We start from the raw sequence: 14,558 nt of genomic DNA on the forward strand, positions 1-14,558 counted from the left end.
ATCAATCCTTTCTCACTTGAGTTACTTTGGTCAGGTTATTTTAGCACAACAGCTAAAAATAACTAAGGTATAAGTAATGAAAATTAGGGCTTCACACAATTTACCTATTTGCATTTTAAACAGAATATTTAAAAAGTAAGCAAGCATATAAACAAACAAAAACACCATAGCAAAAGAGGAAGTATCTACACCTAAGAGTTGCATTATATTAAGCAGGGCACAGAAACTAAGAGAAGCCAGGTTAATGTGGAGTCTCTGTACTGGCATGTCACCTTGCACGGTATACAAGAAAGCCCCCACAGCACAGCCCCCACAGTGTTTAGGAAGCCAAATCTGCTGACTTGGAGCCTGGAGTCCATGATCACCCACAAACCTTGACTTCTGGGAGCTGCATAACTTCAGGAAAGACTTCGATGCAATTGGAGTGAGCAATCACTGTGTGCATGCGCCTGCAATTCATGATCGTTGTTGGGATGGCTTTCAGTTTATTCCCACTGATATCAATTTCTTCAAGTTCCTCTAGTTTTGCCATTTTACTAAAAGAAATGGATGGGAGAATTATCAATTAACTATAAGACCATTTAAATGGACAGACACAATGAAAAAAAGAACTCATGACTTTAAAGATTCACTTACAACAGTCATTTTGATAAATATTTTTCACTGTTGCTTAAGTAGGAAAATGTTTTATCACTTCCTTTCCTCTTACAGAACAAAAGCTTAAGTTCGACTCTTAAACTGATAAGAAGGAAAATGGTGGTCCTTCTCCTCTTAAAACTTGTTTTGCTATGTAGCTTAGTGGGATTCCAGTGGAAATCCTACTTAAAGAGCAAACATCAATCACCATAACTGCTTTGAGCTTAGGCTGAGTATGACTTCTTTGTGTTGGAGATGAATACTCCAGACTGCAGAGAACACGACAAAGCTCCTACTAGGTATGTTTCTGTCCTCAGACCCAGCACCTAAACCAAAGTGCTGGAGCGGGGTAGGTTGAAAGCTATACAATTCATCTCTTCTTCTGGAGAGCCTAAATTTAAGATGGCTGCAAAAGAAACGACTTTCATGTCTTACTCATCATCTATGTAATGCATCATCTCAACCTTAGTAACATGTTTTAACATAATTTAGTATTTTATTTTAAAATATTTTTATTTTTCAAACATCTGTAATTTTAATAATTAAACTAAGCAACTAGGGGACAATTTCAGAGTTCCATGCTTTCTCTGTAGTCTGGAAGACAGAACAAGTTCTTCACCATTACATCATCCACTCCTTAGATCCATTTTCTACCCTAGTGATAAGTGACCAAGTAATGTGAGAATTCTTATGAGTTTACCATTCCTGGTATTTTTTCTACTCATGATTCTACTTGTTGCAATACATTTAAAAAAGTGTTATCAAGAAATACTGTTGCTGTACGAACTCTCAAATGTTAAAGATTCTCTCTTTCTTGTCTTTATATAAACATATGCCTCATATATGACAATGACTAAGTTTTCTTATGAAATCATATCCTTTGATATCATAAAGCACATCCACCAGGCTCTGTGGTTATACTACAAATAACAATATAGAGTATGAAGTAATTTATGATAGCTGGAATTCATGTATTATTTTAATATGCTGTCCTTTACATTTGAAAAGAAATATAAAGAAATCAATGGGTAATGAGGCATGAAAAAAGATGAACAGTATGGAAATTAGGCCCACGGAAGGAAAGGTTTTCATTTCTCAACAGACAGAAGGTGGCTCAGCAATTGGTTGATTACTGGAATATGCTCACAGCCATCTTGTTAGTGGTCTACTCTAAGGAGACAGGCCGTTTCTACAGGAGACATTACATATCACAACTCTAGGGGAGGGAAATCACAGCAAGATTAATTTTTACCAACCACATAAAAATCTTTCATATACTTCAGGTTGGTGATTGACACCTGGCATGGATAAATGGAGGCACAGTCTCAGAGCCAATGATCACTTTTCATACAGAATTTACGAAGATACCACCAAAAATCAGACAAGAGAAGCCCCTTCAGGCACATTACTATGTAGTGACTGTGCCCACTGCCACAGTATTACCTTTGCATTCCCCTGTAAGGTACAAATGCATAGAAGTAGCAACTTAACCATCAACATCAAATGAGGGGGTAAAGGGAATGAAAACCACATTAGCAAAACCAAAGCAATGTCTGAAGTCAACACACACATGGATCTTCCTTCCTCCTGCAAAAGCTTCAACAGATGGGGAGTTGCTCTGGGTAGCCGAAGGAATAGTATTTTGATTCTGTGCTGATCTGCACTGACCAGCAGAACACCAGAAGGTTAATGTTTACTTCTTTGATGAACAGGTGTGTGTTCCAGTCCTAACTTGTAAGAAAAATGTCAGTGAAATGAAAACAGAGTAAATCTTCTTGGCGAGCTCAGTGCATGGGCTTCTGCACAGTCAGACAGGATGCTACTGCTCCCCCAGACAGAGAGGTTTAAAACAACTGGGCCTTCTGAAGCCACTCTTTATAATGCCAAGCCATTTCTATGTCTGTACAGGTCACCACTACACTTCTGTCTTGTTATTTTCCTTTCTTCCTCCCTCCTCCTTTTTGTGGGGCTAAAGATCGAACACTGGCCTCTGCAATGCTATACTATCTGGGGGTTTTTTAAGTGTCTCTGTGTGTATATGTGTGGTATACACACATGTGGCAGCGAGGAGAGGCCGCGTTGGATGTCTTGCTCTAGCCCTCTCCACTGAACCTTCTGAGACAGTCACTAGTTAGTGGTCTACTATGAAGGAAACAAAAAGTGTGAGGACTTCTTACTTGAACATGGAGCTCACCAATTGGCTAAGCTCGCCAGCCAGTGAGCAGAATCTGCCTGCCTGGCCTCCAGAGCTGGGGTTACAGCACATGTTAGCATGCATGCTTTTCTGTGAGCGCTGGGGTCCTCACGCTTGGGCTGCAAGCACTTTGCCCACTGGGCCAGCCCTCAGACCAGGGAGGAATAAAAAATGCCTTGCTGGTTTACATGCCAACTTTTTCCCCAGAAAAATGAACAAATAATTTAATTGTAGGTAGTATTTACTAAGTGTTCAAAAAAAATGTCATAAAGACTACAAATGCATTGTTTTATTAAATACTATATAAAAATGAATAGGTACAGTTTAAGATAATATCAAAAGTTATTACTAAATTGCTACAACAGGGGAGTTTGCATTAAGTACTAAATATGAGGCAAATCTTATAACATGTATTTTTAAAATTTCACTGTTTATGTGTATGAGTCTCTGTGTGTGCACATACGTGTAGGTACTTGGGGAGGACAAAAGAGAGTGTTAGATATCCTAGAATTGGAGGTACAGATGGTTGATCCAGACTTGGGGCATTCGGAATGAAACTTGGGTCTTCTGAAAGAGAGGCAAGCAACCCTAACTACTGAGTCACTTCTCTCGCTCTCTCTCTCTCCTCTCTCTCTTTTTTCTCTCTCTCTCTCTCTCTCTCTCTCTCTCTCTCTCTCTCTCTCTCTCTCTCTCTCTCTCTCTCTCTCTGTAAATATTTTTAATTACATGAGCCTATTTAAAAAGTAAAAATCAATAAAGAAAAACTTTCCTTTGTCATGCTAGAGAAATTTATTCTTAGAAGTACTGATAACATTGTCCAGTAGGATAATATTACTTGGTAAGATTTGATTGCCAACTCTTTTTAAAAGTAATTTATTAATTTATATTTATTTTATGTGTGAACATTTTGCCTGGATACATACGTGTACACCACTTGCATGGTGCCTGTAGAGGTCAAAGAGGGTGCTGGATCCTCTGGGACTGGAGTTATAGACAGTTGTAAGCTATCATGTGATTGCTGGAAACCCGACCCCAGGTCCTCTGCAAGAGCAACAGGTGCCATCTCTCCAGTCCCCCATATTCCAACTCTTAAACACATTAGTGTTTTTTGCTTTTTGTTTCTCAAATAAAACTGACTAGCTAAAGAGAAGCAACAGAAAAAATGGCTACTAAAAATATATCTTATTTGAAAATCTTAAGAACATTCTGGTGATTTAGTTTTTGGAAATATTTGTATTAGAAAAACCAATACAGTTGTTCTAAGGGAATGCTTGCTGACTGCAGCTTGCATAAAAGATAACTGAATGAGGGAGGAAGAGCAAACATACTTATATTACCTTGAACTAAGGCTCCCTCTGTGATGTCTCCCCCTTCTGTGAACACATAGGGAAAAGCATGGCTTTACAACCCTCTGTTACCTTGCTGGGAAGCTCTGAAGCCGGTTATAGGCCATGTGCAGGATCTTCAGACGTGGGTGCCCTGTTAACAAAGGCACACACTTATCGGTGAGGCTGTTGTTTGTCAAGTACAACTCCTGTAAGATACTGCTTGTCTCCTCAGAAAGCGTGGCTGGAGGCAAGGTTTCCAGTTTGTTTGCAGATGCATTCAGGAATCTCAGGCTGCAGAAACAAAATGCAGGAAAGCCCATTGATAAACTGGAGCTCTAGTTCAGATATCTCAGAAAATCCAGAAGCTACACAAACAGGAAAAGGTGGGAGCTAGATTTAGAAACAGGAACAAAAAGACAGGTCCTAGCGGCTGGGAATTTAATTCAGCAGACATAGGGAGAGAATCCTTGCAGTAATCAGGTTCCAAATCATCCAAAGAAAAAGGCAGGACAAGGTGGAATGGAATGTACCATAGCTCTGTTCTCCTAAGTAGCTTTTCCAACTCAAAAGACATCAGGCTGTGCAGGTACAACAACCAGGTACTGAGTGCTCAGCACACAGGGTCACCCACCAAAGTCTGCGGACAACTCCACCTGCCCACCATGGGGATCTGCCATATGGAAACACACCAGTCTCAGGGTGCAAAAACATCTTTGTTTAACAACTGGTCAATATGCAGAGAAGGGCCTAGCCCTAACTAAGACATCCAAATCACACCCCTTCCTCCAGGCTCAGAGATCATCATGAAAGAGGGGACAGAAAGAGATGGAGCGGTGGATGTCTATAAAAAAATCATGTTTTCCAGACACAGTAGGGCAGGTGAACACATGAAGTCACAGCAGTTGTGATAGCACCCATAAGGCCTTTGCAAGCTCAAGCCAGAAAAACAAATCCCAGCATGAAGGAGACAGGTGGGCATAAAGTCCCACCCCTAGCTGAGGAGCTACTGGCTGTTCAGACGGGGACAGTCAGTTTTCTTTAATGGTATGTTCTCTGGTAAAGCCATGCTCCAGGGCAGCCCCCTTCAAGAGTATTTGGGAACATAAACTGGAATCCTTGGGTTAAAGGGAGGGAGAACATGAGAATGAGAACACAAAGATGAATGGGTTGGGAGGTAACAGTTGATATGGGAGAAGTTGGAGAAGGGGGGATGAATATGATCAAAATACATTGCATCAAATTCTCAAAGAATTAATAAAAATACTACTTAAAAATTCATCTTGGTTTAAACATTCAATATGAGTTCTGGGCTGTTCTAGCATATGTTGAGAAAAAATAATTGTAAAATTATGAAATTTGGACACAGCTGTTTTTTATCTTGGATTTTTTAAAAAGGCTTTATATTAGGAGCCATCCCTAGTACTGCAACTCTAAGCTCTCATATACTACTTTAACACTCCAATTCTGCACACACACACCACTTACACACATACACACACACACACACACACACACACACACAACTCCACTACTTATCTGAGGAAATGCGCAACTTCCTCAAAATAGAACATGTTCCATTAAAGAAACATATATTCTGCTGACATTTAAAGAAAATGGGGGAGGGGGTAGAAGAGGGTTGAAATGGGTTGTAGAGACCATAGTCATGGGAAATTATAGCTATGTGTTAAGGAGTAGAAAATAAAAGGTCATTCATGCTATTTTCGAACTGGTTTTAACTAGGAAAAAACTAGTTTCATCACCAGAATTCTTGTATTATTTTAGGTCCTATTTTTTGCAACCTGATTTAAATATACCAGTTAAGAACTTCCTCTGTGTAGAATCAGAATAAATTAAAATGTAAGAACTGCATTTTTATTGCCCCTAAAATATCATGGAGTCGGGTCAACTGGGAAGCCATCTGACAACTATTAAATACAATTCTCCAGGAAATGTGCAGCTAAAGACACATAAAAGACTGGAGAGAGAATGACTTCATGAATATTTGCATAGTTTTAGGCCAGAAAAAGAGAAAATGTTGTTTTTAAAACACTGACACATCAATGCTCATCTAGAAAGCTGCGAACAAGATTTTAAAAGCTTTAGGCATCTGAACAAGAGGAAGAAAATTATTTCCAAGGACTTCTTGTCAGTTTGAAATTGCCAGCTTTTAGGGAACTCTCCACCCTCTACAGAAAATTGAGAGGGAGAAAAACCTCATACCACACTCCTCCAAGAAATGAAGCTAAGTTAGCTGGAATTATGGGGTTCAGTGCCAAAGGATGGTTCTGAACCACATAAAGCACAATCCTGCTATCGCCAAACATGTGGATTGACTCAATTTTTATTTTATCATGATCTCAGGAAAATCACATGCAATAGCCATTCTCTTACACTAGTCTTTCTTCAATTTGAATATGTTAGCAGAAGCCTAACTGAATTGATTTCATGGTCTAGGTGTCATTCTTCCTCCACAAGGAACAACTACTTTCATTGTGCAAAATCAAAACCCTCCAGTGTGGAGGGTAGCTGACTTAAGGACAAGCTGCATGGCCCTTTCTTTCCCCATCTTCAGTCTGAGGGATGAACCGTGTTCCTCAAACCACTGCGATGTGGTAACGATTTTTAAGCTTCCAACTTACCAACTTCTGTAATAGCATAAAAAGATTTTTAAAAAAGCAAAGGAAGTTTAATGTGCTAAGAGATGTTTCAGCCATGTAGCCTCCTCATGACAGAATCATCTAATTAAAGGAAGGCAATAAAATGCTCTCAGTGTTTTCATTTATCAGATGCTTTAGAGGAAGCAGAGTATGCTCCTATTTCCCATTTCCCTAGACAATCTCATTATCCTAGATGTCCCTCATATTTCACAGAAGACAGAAAACAAAGCTGAGAAAGTCAAATCACTTGGCAGTGGTCAAACAGTGATGAGCAGCAGTGACAAAAATTTCATCAATCTCAACCAGCCCATTATTCCTAAACAGCTCTCCAGAATTCCGATGTTAAAAACAGTAATAAAAACTTTTTCCCAAGAACATTTTCACGGGGCCCTTTCTCTACAACTGTTGGGGTCTAGCAGGACCTGCTGAAGAGCCTGTGTGTACGTACTTCAAATTCAATTCTTATAATGAACAGCTGTGAACTCAACACCTCTTCTTAGCAGAAAGCAAAGGGCACAGATATGGTTCCTGCCCAAGAGTACTTGGGAAGCCACAGCCAGAGAGAGAAAGCCACGTCCTGCTTCCAGAGCTACTGCTCCATTCCTCTGCCTTGGCACACTGTCTGCCTGGTTCTGGGTTGTCTTGTTTTGTTTGATTTTCAGAAGCTCTCATAGAACCTAAAATTCTACAGACATCCTGTCTCTGTAGAAGAGCGTAGCACTCGGTGCCATAACAGACTTACCTTGGTCGTGGCATCTTAGCACAGCAATAGAAAAGGAACTAAGACAAGAATGTTACTCAACATCATTCATCATCACTAAAATGAAATTGGGTAGAATGCTACTACATATGAGTTGCTCCCCGGTTCCTTATCAGTAGAGTAAGGCTGTGTAGAACGGTACTGCATAGCGGTTGCTCCATAGCTTATCATCACTAGGGTAAGTTGTGTAGAATGGTACTGCATAGAGGTTGCTCCATAGCTTATCATCACTAGGGTAAGTTGTGTAGAATGGTACTGCATAGCAGTTGCTCCATAGCTTATCATCACTAGGGTAAGTTGTGTAGAATGGTACTCCATAGGGGTTGCTCCATAGCTTATCATCACTAGGGTAAGTTGTGTAGAATGGTACTCCATAGGGGTTGCTCCATAGCTTATCATCACTAGGGTAAGTTGTGTAGAATGGTACTCCATAGGGGTTGCTCCATAGCTTATCATCACTAGGGTAAGTTGTGTAGAATGGTACTCCATAGGGGTTGCTCCATAGCTTATCATCACTAGGGTAAGTTGTGTAGAATGGTACTCCTCCATGGTTTATCAACGTGAGAATGAGGTTGTGCATTTTTGGCAGAGAACAGAAGTTATACCATTCTCAGTGCACCATATTAGGAGGAACACAGGCCAATGTCTTAACTACTTTCAACATTAACTCAGATTACTTGGTATTACCAATTATAACCACTAAACTTCCATTTTCTGTCCCCTTTGTAGCTAATAAATTTGCGTGGAGATCAGTTAATAATGTCCACATCCCATTTATCACACTTTTTCTTTAAATTTTATTTCTTTATCCATTCTTATGTGTATTGATAGGACACCATTTGCAGGCACTGGTTCTGTTGTCTTACCATTTGGGTCCTAGGTACCAACTCAGGTCATCATCCTTGGTGGCAAGTGCTTTGCCAGCTGAGCCATTTTGTTGGCTCTTGCTTATTATCTTTTGCTTTTAACAACTTTTTCAATAATGTTAGCCAAAATCTGTATGACTGCATTACTTACAGTTTGCGATTGGGAATTAAACTGTAAGGAGAATTCCTATTGATTTACTCAAATTTTTCCTTTGTGCTAATAACAATTCACAGGCATTTATTTTACTCTACTGGAATAACTCATTCCTCTCATTTTGCATTCATTACGAAAGCTGTCTCAGACACAGCATGTTTTCTGACATACCTTTGAGTTTGCCTTTTCTTTAGTCCGCTCCAATGCTAGATCAATCCTAGTTTACTTCTGTGAATTCAGTGTTTTGATATTTTCTTCAGACAACTTTTGAACATTTCTTAAGTTTATTTGAAGCATCCAATCTTTCTTGATGCTATTTTTAAATGGGGGTTTGCAATCAACATACTGTCTCCCACTGGCTATTGCTTGAACCTAAGAAGCCTCTTGATATAAATTTCATATCCTGCTACCCTATCTGACCGACATGTTTGAGACTGAATTATTGATTACCAACTCTAGAGTTTTTAGGTATGCTACTGTGTGTGTGTGACAGAGAGAGAGAGAGAGAGAGAGAGAGAGAGAGAGAGAGAGAGAGAGAGAGAGAGAGAGAGACAGAGAGACAGAGAGAGAGACAGAGACACAGAGAGAGAGACAGAGACACAGAGAGAGAGACAGAGACAGATGTTTAGTCTCAGGTATTATAATATTACATATAAATACACATTTTTCTTCTATATGATTTTAGAGGAAAGTGTTTTTGTTCCAACAATTACCTTGTACTTTTTCATTGTTACTAAATTATTCCCCACTCCCACCCTGGAGTGTGTGTGTGTGTGTGTGTGTGTGTGTGTGTGTGTGTGTGTGTGTGTGTGTGTGTGTGTGTGTGCGCGCGCGCGCATACATGTACATACAAAAGCAAGAAATCAGTGCTGAACTGGGTGTCTTCCTCAATCACTCTCCACCTGAGCTTCTGACACAGAATCTCTCCCTGAACCAAGAGCTCACTAATCCAGCTAAATTACTTGTCTGGTAAACCACAGAAATCTTCCTGTCTGCATGTCAGCAGTTGGGCTACAGGCATGAGCCACCCACCGCTCCTGGCTTTCCCCCTGTGGGGCTGGCAGTCTGCAGATCTTCATGCTCGCATGGCGAGCACTTTACCAACCGAGCCCTTTCCCCAGGCTGGCCTTTCGGGTTTTTCTACAAGCATTTACTACTCTAAGATCTTCAGTTTGGTGCCAGAAAATATTCTTTTGATTACAATTCTAAAAGTCAGCTCTGCTCAATGGTTTGTGTTGTTGTTCTTCAAGGACTTAAATGTATGCCAATCCTTTCTTGTTGTTCTTTCTTCCATTCCCACTAATTTACCACTTACTTCTAAGTTCTTCTTTACTGCATTTTTACTTTTCTCATCTACATTTCTGTTTATTCTTAAAAAGAACTTGGTCTTATATAAAAAGCTTAGGATGCACTTTGATCAACTTTTTAAAATGTTGCTACTTTGCATTAAGATTTTTGAGGAGTCTGACGACTGTCTAAATATGCCCTTTAAAATCCCTTTATCTTTTTTTTTTTTTTTCCCCCTGAGACAGGGTTTCTCTGTGTAGTTTTGGAGCCTGTCCTGGACTCCCCTTTATCTTTTTAATACAGCCCTGAAAAGTTTTGGTTTTCAGTATCTAAATTTAACTATTAGATCTCAAAGTTTGATCACTGAGATTATCCCAGGTACTTAGTTAGTAGTTCTTTTCAAATATACCTTAAGATCTTTTTGTATGTGTGTTATAAAAATGCATTAAATTTTAAATAATTGTTAATTCATTCTGTCCCACTATTTTCTCTGTTCTTCAAGAGCTCAACATGTAAATTCTGCTCCTTTGGGGCCAGTTTTCCACTTCCCCTGTTCATCTCTAACCCTTCTATTTCTTCTTCTTGTTTGCTTCTCTGCCTTTCCTTAATGTCTTTGTGAATTCTTATTTGAAAGTACTACCCTTTATCCACCTGGTAGTATGCTGCTCATTTATAAAATGATTGCTAGATGTTCTTTTCCATTTTATGAGTTCCTGTTTGTCCACTTTTGTTCTTAGCTTTCCATTTTTTTTTCTTTGTTATATCCTCAAATGCTCATGAGTATATTTAATTCTGCTTGGAATGGTGCCTTACATTTTTGTCTTAACAATGACTAAATTATGTGTATATGTGTGGAGGCCAGAAGGTGTCAGCTCCCCAGAGTTGGAGTTACAGGGAACTGTGAGAAGCAGAACCTGTGTACTGGGAAATGAACTTGGGTTCGCTGCATGAGCAGTAAGCCATCTTAACCATCCAGCCACCTCTCTCTCTATCCTGTTGATAAGATTCTAAGTCACTGGGACCATGTGCTATCCTAAGCAATTTTGTTTGGACTGAGAACAGATGGATGTTGTATCCTCTAATGTTCTGTTCACAGGCCTTTGTATCCTTGATCCTGCTTCCCTTCCCTTTTACCAGCTGTCTTAGTCAGGGTTTCTATTGCTGCGACGAAACACCATCACCAAAAATCAAGTTGGGGAGGAAGGGTTTATTTGGCTTATATTTCAGCACTGCTGTTCACCACTGAAGAAAGTCAGAACAGGAACTCAGACAGGGCAGGAACCCGGAGGCAGGAGCTGATGCAGAGGCCACGGAGGAGTGCTGCTTACTAGTTTGCTTCCCATGGCTTGCTCAGGCCATGTTCTTATAGAACCCAGGGCCAGCAGCCCAGGGATGACACCACCTACCATGGGCTGACCACCCTCCCCGCCCCATTGATCACTAGTTGAGAAAATGCCTTACAGCTGGATCTCATGGAGGCATTTCTTCAGCTGAGGCTCCTTCCTCTGATGACTCTAGCTTGTGTCAAGTTGACACAAAACCACCCAGTACACCAACCCAAGTGACTGACCCTCCACTCTTAATGATCCTTCTTGGACAGTATTCATGGCTACTCTTATGAACATCCAGAACATTTGGTTGAAGCCTTCTGGATCATTCCTGTTAGCCCCATGTGGAACTAGTCACCAGAGTATGACCCCTGTCAAAATCTCATAGCTGGCCATCCTCTGATGCTCACCCTCCCTTCCCCAGGGTCCAGGGAAATCTGGGAACTTTTCTATGTAGTCTAATTCTCACTGGCTGACTCTCTGCTTTTGACAAACCTGCCAGCTGATTTTGATGCTAATAATCTCTGAAGAGCCGCCACATACAAGTATTTGAGAAACACAAGAGATGAAGTATGTGCTTTCCCAAGTACCACTGAGTCTTTGGTAGGAATCTATTTGTCAGCAGGATCTCCTGTGGTCACCTTGAGCTTTCAGTGTTTGGTGGAGCTTGCACACTAAAATCACGAAGCTGACCTCATTAAACATGCTGATTCCGGCTCTCCTTCTAACATCTCAGTCAGTGGAACTGAGATAAAAGCCAGGAATCTTCAAGTTCTCTAGAGGATTCTGAAGACTTGCTTTTAGAAACACTTTTAATCTACCACATCCCTCCAAACATCAGAACTTCAAAGATAGCTCACTTAAATAAAAATGTGGGCAATTCAGCTTTTCAAAATGCCAGAAATATCTGCCTTTGCCAAAGAGCACCAGTTGTCATGGTCAATTGATCACCTTCTTCTGATTTTCTGTTCTCTTTTAGTTACTTTGATATTTACACACATTCTGTCTGAGTCACTCAAGCTTATGGCTTACGGTGTGACTAATACTCTGGGGATAGTTAATGAGTACAAATGAGAAATACCATGAATCTTATTGGCATATACATGTCCCCACCCCCATCTCCTGCCTCTGAGCATCCTGGGTCTGTTCCAACCAGGGATAGAAACAGACCTGGGTCCTGCCACTACTGGGGTTTATACAATTTTCCTTTAAAAGTATTCATTGCAGCTTTGTTAGTTGGACTAATTCCATCAGGAGAAGCTGTCTGGCCATCAAATGTGCATGATGAGCCTAGGTGGATAGGGAGTCACTGCCAAGATTCTAAGAAAGAACAGAAGGATGGCAGTACCTCTGGCTGTGACTCATCCACTCTGGCGACCCACGGGGGAATTACCTAGCCTTCCTCTGACCATCTGTTGGTGACAGCCAAGTATCTGAAACTCCTTTGGTGTTTCCATCATGAGAACTCTCATCACAGACCAAAAAGATGTTCAGCAAGATGAGGAGTAGAATATTTACCAGTTTACCCAACAGAACCAAATACTGCTCTCTCTCAAGATGCAATATCACAGTCAATTTCTTAACAATATATGGTGCATCAAATTTCACATCCATCTACAACTCTGGGCTATGAGCTTATGTTTATTTTAAAATGTGTTAATTTTAATTGTCATAAGTGTAGATGTATTTATATTTATAGTGTGACATTTCAATTCAAGTATAGAGTATGAACTGCCATTTTTTTTTTTTTTTTTTTTTTTTTTTTTTTTTTTTTTTTTTTTAGGTTTGAGACAGGGTTTCTCTGTGTAGCTTTGTGCCTTTCCTGGAACTCACTCTGTAGCCCAGGCTGGCCTCTAACTCACAGAGATCCGCCTGCCTCTGCCTCCCGAGTGCTGGGATTAAAGGCGTGCGCCACCACCGCCCGGCTATGAACTGCCATTTTTAAAAGCAATCAAACAAAACTCAAAGGTGAATATAAAAAGTAAATTCATAAACTGGTGTTCAGGTTGTAAGAATGCTAACGAGATGGGCTACAAGCTTCCAGAGAGAAATGAAGACTTTACTAAAAGTCACCTAACTGAAAGGAGATTCCCTTCTCTTATTTGTTTATCAAATAACTCCCTGCTAACAGGGAGAGCAGTCCAACATGTGCTATTCTCAGTTATACAGTCTAACCCAGAACTGGAAGCAATAATTTATTATCACAAAGAATATTAAAAAAAACTATTGCTAAGATTTGATTTCTGGAGTAAACTGACAGAAGAATTCATATGGTTTCAATAATGCCTACGAGCTACCTGCTAAACACAAACAGTAAATTCATCTTGTCAGTCAGCAACCAAGTGTTCTTCTTCATACCAATAAGCCAGGCTGTCCCTATTTCTGTCTTTTCTACCCTCTTAAATCTAGCTTCTATTATGTTCATTGTGCAGTTTTTTCCAAACTGTGTATTACAGTTTAAGCAACTTGGCAATAACAGCTACAGTCAACAATTTTCAGTGTCTAAAGCATGGAGCACAGTGGCTGAACCATCAACTAAGACAAATCACAACAAATGTGCAAGACATTTGCGGCAAGACTGCTTCCTGAAAAGCCCAAAACTCTGGTGCTTTCTCTGACGGCCACTGCTTCCCTTTTGACAGTGGCTTGCAGATCTCCACTGCTGACCAGAACTCAAAAGGCTCGCCTTTCTCACCTCCTCTTCTCCATCTCCCTCCTCCTGGTAGTTGCCAGGATTTACAACTTGCCTACTCTGTGGTTTTTCTCTCAATCTCCAACTAAATGTTCACTGAATTTCAAAAAGAAAACAAATTTTCTCTTAACATTTAAATTAATCCCTGTCTTATAGTTTCTATTGCTGTGAAGAGACACCATTGCCACAGCAGCTCTTAAAAAGGAAAACATTTAATGAGCTGGCCTACGGTTTCAGAGGTTTATTCCATTATCATCATGGTGTGACATGGTGGCGTTGAGGCAGACACGGTGCTGGAGAAGGAGCTGAGAGGTCTACATCTTGATCAGCAGGCAACAGAAAGTGAACTGAGACACTGAGTGTGGCTTCAGCCTATATGGACCTCAATGCCCACTCCACAGTGACACACTTACTCCAACAAGGTCATACCTACTCCAACAAAGCCACACCTCCTAATAGCACCACTCCCTATGAGCTTATGAGGGCCAATTACATTTGAACTGCCATAATCTCTCATCAAACCAACTTCTTCAAATGCTTAGATACAATCATTTAGGAAAACTGTTCAAATATGAGGGGAAGGTGGGGAAGTAGCTCAAAACGTTTGTCTATAGCCCAACATATATCAGGCTCTGGGTTCAATTTCTACTACGTCA

At 40.3% G+C, this 14,558-nt stretch overlaps 1 protein-coding gene across 1 annotated transcript in view; it reads right to left on the reverse strand.

Annotated features, from left to right (window-relative positions):
- Positions 1 to 14,558, reverse strand: part of Phlpp1 (PH domain and leucine rich repeat protein phosphatase 1) — a 233,503-nt gene that overhangs the window by 32,347 nt on the left and 186,598 nt on the right. Inside the window, exons 11-12 of the mRNA XM_052736466.1 lie at positions 4,249 to 4,449; positions 374 to 536 (exon numbers count right to left, since the gene is read on the reverse strand). Of these exons, the coding sequence (XP_052592426.1) occupies positions 374 to 536; positions 4,249 to 4,449 (364 nt within the window). The remainder of the gene's footprint in view (positions 1 to 373; positions 537 to 4,248; positions 4,450 to 14,558) is intronic.

This window comes from Peromyscus californicus, unplaced genomic scaffold (assembly GCF_007827085.1).
Source record: "Peromyscus californicus insignis strain IS unplaced genomic scaffold, ASM782708v3 Scaffold_14__1_contigs__length_90479793_seg_1, whole genome shotgun sequence".
NCBI classification, from domain to species: Eukaryota; Metazoa; Chordata; class Mammalia; order Rodentia; family Cricetidae; genus Peromyscus; species Peromyscus californicus.